Source organism: Ixodes scapularis, unplaced genomic scaffold (genome assembly GCF_016920785.2).
Source record: "Ixodes scapularis isolate PalLabHiFi unplaced genomic scaffold, ASM1692078v2 PGA_scaffold11__112_contigs__length_91849675, whole genome shotgun sequence".
Taxonomy (NCBI): Eukaryota; Metazoa; Arthropoda; class Arachnida; order Ixodida; family Ixodidae; genus Ixodes; species Ixodes scapularis.
This window is the reverse complement of record NW_024609837.1, coordinates 16149786-16156809: the sequence shown is the minus strand read 5'-3', so window position 1 is coordinate 16156809 and position 7024 is coordinate 16149786. Positions and strand designations below refer to the sequence as shown.

Genomic DNA, 7024 nt, shown 5'->3' with positions numbered 1-7024 from the left:
GAGCGCCTGTGGGTTTTTTAGAAACTGGACTTCAAACTTGCAAGTTCTTCTAAACATTCATTTTTCAGGCAAATGTTCCGCGTTGTACGTTTAGCGGAAAACATTCAAATTATGCTCCGAAGAGAGAGCTTAAAGGGGCCCACCAACAGCTTTTTGACCGGTTTGAAGTTCGCGCTTAAACGGAGCTCCATGAAAGCAGGAACACCGAGGAAAAAAAATATTACAGAAATTCGCGATATTTTGTGAGTTATTAGCAAATTAAATATTGCAGAAAACAACTTTAAATAAGCAAAACATTGCGCTTCATGACGTAAAATGAAACCGTTCGGCGATTGGAGCAAAGCGGTTGGCCAATTGGACGCGAGTTTGGTTGATAGCCTGTCGGCCCGGTCGGCTCGTCGGCCATTAGGCCTAGCTGCAACCATCGTAGCTTTGGGATCGGGTTGATAACATCGATGAATTTAGCGGGCTTATCAGGTTTTGAGTGCGGACCTGGGCGTCGCGCCGTACGAGGACACTTCACGCAAGCGCCGCGTCTCTGCCTCAGTCCGCTTCGACAGCCGCGGAAGACTCGTCTCCCGCAACTCCGCCACCGGAGCCACCTCGGCGAGTAGGAGGTACAAACTGGTGAGCGGCACCGTTGGGTACCATATAAGCTGGGTCCCGTCGCCGCACTTCACTCGAACAGTGAAAAGTCTGTCACAGCACTAAAAGAAAATAAGGGTTCCCTTGGCTCCTCTTACTGCTTTTAGTTGACCGGGACCGGGGGCGCACAAGGAAAAATACGATGCGCGCTGTCTGCACGGATCACTTGTCGTCTGCTCGCGATGGTACGTCGCGGACGCCGCTGGGAGGCGCGTATGGCGCTCTGACGAGGCGTACGAGGCGTTGCTTTCGCCCTTTTTGAACTTTACTTTGCAACTTTATTAGCTCTATAAAAATAAATTGTTAGTGAAATAATGACGGTTAACGTGTGATATACTTTATTTCGCTTCAAAATTCCTGGGACGGCTCTCGCCAATCACGAAACCCAGAAAATGTGACGTATAGTGAAAGGGAGCGCCGTTATGCGCGCGCCTTCGGCACCTCACGGCGCCACCGTCGGAGGAGGTGTTTCCGAGTTGTCAAATTAAAATACGATGCGCTAATATTTTCAAACTCTTTCGTTGTCCACTGGGTTTCCGGGACCACTAGCGTGTAGAAACCGCAAAAAAAAGTCGACGCTCAAATACTGTTGGAGGGCCCCTTTAATTGGAGCTTTACGGTGTTGTAAAGATCATAAAATATATTGTCGTCATCGAGGCAACCAGCATCAATAAAAGAGCTGCACTGTCTGGCTTGACTGCTGGTTGAGGACTTATGGGGACCCCAAGGAGGCCTTCAGGAACCCCATGTGAACCTACATTTGAAAGCCACTAATAGAATTCCACACCCGTTTGTTTTCTTTGGAACAGGAGGTGCCCATGGAAGAAATAATGTTCCCTGTCAACATTTGCCTTTTTTTTTCTCCATGTCGAGACTCGCTACACCTGGCGCCAAGTTTCCACAAGAATGCAGGTGCAAAGATTTGACTGCCTTGCGAGTTTTCAGATTTCTATAAAAAAAAATTTACCCCGAGCGCTCGACTGGCTTGTATCTGCGGCAGCATGTTCCGGTAATTTCTAGTTCTTTACAAGAGACAAGGCCAGCAAAATATAGAAAATGAATCATTCTGGCTCCCGTAATCCAAAGTTATTTCCACCGCCGTACGAACCAGCTAAGAGACCATAGGTCTTCGAAGCTGCTCCTTCAGACCGTTTCATAACTTGCAACGACCGACCATGAAATAATGTTCTTTATTCTGGCCACAAGTGCTTAGAAGAAAAATCACGTTCAGAAAGTATGCAACACAAATCTTTTTCTTCCCCTTTACAGGTATCCATTTTTTTCAAAATCATGTTCCCAGAAATCAGATTTTGCGCAAATCTGGAAGCAGCTCCACAAGTGACACAGCCATGTTTCTTCAACGAGCCACGATGCAGCAGAACGGCAACCTACCTTTGTGAAGAAGCTGCCCGTGTTTCACAGAACTCGGAGATTCCGACGAAGGAAAACATGAACAGAGATGTAATAAGGCGACGCAAAGAATAGTCGGCGTATAGAAATAAATAATGGTTTATTATGACGCATTATATTGGCACTGGAGTCTGACGCGAGCCTCACTCAGACTCCCATATATATATAATATATATGCATATATGTACACACACAGTATAATGTCGCATACCAACACAGAATGGTGTATTGTCCTATAATGCATATGTACAACTGAGGACGTGAGAGGGAATAAAAGCACTGTCGTTGTCACACACTCCGCACAACTGCGATTCCTGCTCAAATAAATACAAGCCGCACCGATGCACGTCATGCGGTTCAAACACAGAAAGACAAACACGGAGAAGAAAAACAAAATTAAAACAATTAGAGGAGGTGCCAATGCGTCCACGAAAACCTCTTTGTTAGTACGCTACTTCGCCGCCGCACACGAGAAAGGCCACAAACCAGGGAAGTCTTCGTTCCCTCCTTTTTCTGCTCGTGTCCGCAGGGTCACAGCCGAAAAGCGAGCCGTCCTTTCGCGCTTAAGTACACTCTCGACGCTGGAACGCGGCAGGGGTGCTGTCCGAAACCAAGGCCCAAGGAGAGATTGTGCCGGCCGGGCAGTCGTGGCTTTCCTTGAGGGGATGCAGCCTCCAAGCTTCTCCCAAAGACGCTTCCTCCAGTGATTACGCCTCACCTCCACAAAGGTGCTTCCTAACCTCTTTCCATTCGTCCGACGGTGTGGTTGGTGTCCGTTTTTGTTCACTACTGGCGAGTCCAGACTCAGAAAAGCATGTCACAACACAAAGAGAAATGTCAAATGCAATAGACGCAGCCTCGAAAAAAAAAATAAAGAAAGCATTGAATTCTGCAATTTTCTTCCCCACCCAGTCGCTCCAATTCTCTAGGAAGTTCCCGGCCGTGCCGTTGCCGAACCCACGCCCGCCATGTCCACAACCGGACGACCCCCGAAACGAAAATTTTAAAAGGGTGAATGTATTGACAAATAAACTACGGGCGGCCCTGCGTGCCTTCCTGCCACTCTGCAAGGCAAAAACAACTAGAGTGCATGCCACGAACCCAACAGGTACGGTGCCGCCGCACAACCGACACCCCCATCCCGAGAGGAACGGTGCATCGCGGGAAAACCCGCCTCGGCCACCCCCAGCTAGGCTTTCCTGCGGCGTAGCCGAGATACGGCGTCGCGTCGAAAAAGAAAAAACCACAACGTCGGCCGATTTTCAGCGTCGGCACGGCCGGAAGCACCCGCAAAGCACTCCGTGAACTCGGGGCCTTCCGGCATTTTGAGGTCGAATCGCCCCTTGGAGCGCGAGGGACTGCGAAGAGGCGCAACCGGGACAACCCGACTGGAACGGGGCAATCGATTGCTCGACCGGATCGGCGTCGCCTGCGCCATCGTCTCCGAGCAATCGGGTGCCAATCTAGCTTTCCCCCGCCAGACCAAGCGAGGCCGCACCGTACCGTAGAAGGACATCGAACGGGACGGACCCCACTCCCGGCAGCCATGGAATGCTCTCTCGACCGGTCGGCCAGCAACGACAACACGTGTGGAGCGACGGTCCCCAGAAAAACGCGAGAAGCTCGGCTCGCCGCCACAAAAGTCCTAGCCGCAAAGGCCACCCGAGAAAAAAGCACCAACAGACGCCGCGGGCATAGCCCCAGACCACACGAGCACGTCGGACATGCGGATATGCAGGGAGCTTACGAGAAACGAGAACCGTGTTTTTCGGCTCGGGTGGACAGATCATGCATCGCAGAAAGCTCCAAATCCGTGAGGGTGCGACCCCGGCGATTGAGATGGAACGCAAAACTTAAGAATGTGACGTCGCCTGGATCGAAAGGTAATTGGGAAAAGCGAAATTTCTCCACGAGCCGACGTCCACCTAAGCCTAATTTCGTTAAAACAAGAAATGAGACTGGGGGAGCGTGTAGCATCTATTTCAGTGAAAAAAACTTGTCAGCAAGAAAGAAAACAATATCCTCTTTCATGCTCAGGTTTTTTTGTTTCTTTTCACCGATGCTACATGATCCTACAGTGTCGTTTTTTTTGTTTTAACGATATTAGGCTTAGGTCGACGTCGGATCAAAAAGAAATTTCGTCTTTCTCAATCGTCGTTTGATCAAGGTGACGTGGCGTTCTCAAACTTTCCCGTTCTGTCCCATCCGCCAGCGTCACATTCCCACGAATTCCGAGTATACCCATCCGAGCCCAAGAACACGGTTCTTGTTTCCCGGGAGCTCGGAAACACCGCAGACACCATACTTTTTTTTTTTCTTTTTCACGTTTTGTTCTGTAGCCTGTACACAAAAAGAAAAAAAAAACAAAATGGAGCTGCGGGGAGGATGGGCGTTTTTCTGTTCGGAGAAGAGGCGAGAAACCGAGGCAACGGGCCTTCCGCGCACTCTGGACGTAAAACGGGAAACAAACGTAAAAACGACGAGAGGGAAGTCAGAGGCACTTATGAACGGCACTGCTCGAGAGCAAGCGTCGATCCTTCGTCCGCGACTCGCGGATCGCACCCCGCTCCTCGTGCGACGATAAATAATGCGGGCGGGTGCCTCGTACGTACAATGCGTGGCAGATCGTAAAACAAACGGGCAAAGCAAAACGCGGGGTTACGAGGGATGGCTAGAGAGAGAACAAAATTAAAATGTGTCGATGTCGCACACGAGAGCCTAAGAATAAAAGGGGTGGGGGGGGGGGGGGGGGGGGGGACGAAGAATGAACATGCAGTCTGCACTTGGGTGCGCTAGATAAAGCACATAAACAAAAAAAAACACAAGAAAACAAGTGAAGAACAAACCAAAGCAAGGGCAAACACACCACAACACTTCCGGTCTTTGGCACCACTGCATAACGATGGCACAGTTGTCACAAAACGAAAAAAGAACTCACTAAAACAGAAACCAAAATCGAACGAGGAACGAAAAAAAAAAAAGAAAAGAAAAACCCGTATGAGAAATATTGTTGCAGCCATCCTCTTCCTCTCGCGGGCACGGCGGCACTTCGCGAAACGCGACGCAGAGGTCGACGCGAAACCGGTTTCGACGGCACGAACCGTAATCCTGGGAGAAACCGGCAACCTTCTCCGACATGGGAGGAGGGAGTGGGGGGGGGGGGGTCACTGGGGCAAAGCTTGTCCTGAGTAAATTTCGAGGCCGCCGAACGGGGCAATCACACTGAGTTCCGTCTCTCCTGCCGGATGACCGCCGACCCCCTGAAGTCATGCCCGGGCCGATCCGGCCGATCCGCGCCGGAATAGCAGACGCTGCGCCCGTCGAAGCGTCCAAGGCGTCTGCGTGCATGTCGACTGTCAACGGCTAACTGAGCAACATTTTTTCCTCGAAGGCAAACTTGACTAGACGTAACAACCAAAACAAATAGTTCACAAAAAAAGAAAAGAAAAAAGGGCACGACAGGCATGTTCTAGGAGCCAAGTGGGAACTGGTCTTCAGAAAGAAAGAAGGATCTGTTGTTCTGATGTGCAACGGACAAAACGAAATTGGGGAAAAAAGAGCGAGCAGGGGCGGGACAAAAAAAAATGACTTCTCCGCTTGGAGCAGAAGTACCCGCTTGTCTACCTTGTGGTGTTATGGCCCGGCTGTACCCTCCTGGGCCGGTGGCCGCTGAGATGAAAGCTCTCCCTCGCCAAAGCCTCGCCCGACAATCACGGAATGTAGTTTGAACAGCCTGGCTTCCTCCTGGCCAAGCCTTCGAGCCACGAGAGACGTCCACCCTTCCCGGTGTAATCTACGAGGATCCGCACCTTCCCTACACGAAAACGTGCTCGGAACCTAATAAAAAATAGGCGTCGCCTCCTCAAAAAAAAAAAGAAAAGGAAGGAAATCTTTGAAGTGGCAAACAAGACTGAGGCACATCATTTTTTTTTTCTTTTGAGCAGCTCTGTGCCTTTTGCGGGAGGGCGCAGTCGTTCTCCGTCGCGGCGCGCACACCCTAAGACGCGGAGAATAATAAAAAAAAAGACGACGCGCCCTTTTGACAAACTTTGCCCCTCGTCTCGCTTTCCCCCCACGAAATAAGGCCACCAGCTGTTTCGCTTTCCACCCTCTCCCCGGGAACCACGGCGAAGCTCAGCAGCTCAGCACTGCGACGGCTGCGCGTTCTTCGGTCGCCGAGCAACCGCAGTTGGACGCCCGGCGGAGATGCGCCCCCGCGTGAGAGGAGAGTCTGCGACGGCCGTCGTCGCGCACAGAGAAGGAGGAGGAGCGGGGCTAGCAAGCGGTAGTCCGACTGCCCTGCTGCGAGAAGCACATGCGTCCGTTGATGATGCTTCCGTTGGACAGGTTGCTCACCTTGCTCCCCTTGCTGCCGTCCGACGGCAGCTTCTCATCGCGCGTCCCTGGCGGTGAGCACCCGCGGCGGCCGCCCGGCGCGCCGGCGCCACCCCCCGCCGCCACCGCGTCACAGCACACGTCCCCAACGCAGATGTCCTCGTCGTCATCTTCGTCGTCGTCAATGCAGTCAGAGAAACACCGCTGCAGCCTGTCGTCGTCCATGTCGTTGAGAGACGACGAGTCCGGGTTGAAGCCCGCCGACGGAGCCTGGCGTAGGGGCGTCTCCGCCGTCGAGTCCTCCTCTTCGTCCTCCGCGTCTCCGGCGGAGGGGGAGCCCCCCGCAGCGCCGCTCGGGGCGGAGGGGCGGTCTCCGGGCGCTCCGGAGCGCTCTTGCCCCTTGAGGTATGAGGTGTGGTAGAAGGAGACCTCCCGGAAGTGGCTGTTCACGTCGTTCAGCAGCATCTCGATCACTTGGACGAAGTTGGGGCGCAGCCGAGGGTTCCGCTCCCAGCACAGCGTCATGATCTGGTACCTGCGGGGCGCCGACGTGCGTCTCAACGTCGAGACCGGCGCTTGCCCTCCGCGACGGCAACGCGAGTTCTGCCGCGAGGCACGAAGAGCTATCGGAAAT

General features: G+C 52.5%; 1 protein-coding gene across 1 annotated transcript in view; it reads right to left on the bottom strand.

The window, feature by feature from the left end:
• Positions 1–2138: 2138 nt before the first annotated feature.
• The window catches only part of LOC8043288 (insulin-like growth factor 1 receptor), a 114173-nt gene continuing 109287 nt past the window's right edge, over positions 2139–7024 (bottom strand). Inside the window, exon 27 of the mRNA XM_029972774.3 lies at positions 2139–6925. Within this exon, the coding sequence (XP_029828634.2) occupies positions 6331–6925 (595 nt within the window). The 3' untranslated portion in view covers positions 2139–6330. The remainder of the gene's footprint in view (positions 6926–7024) is intronic.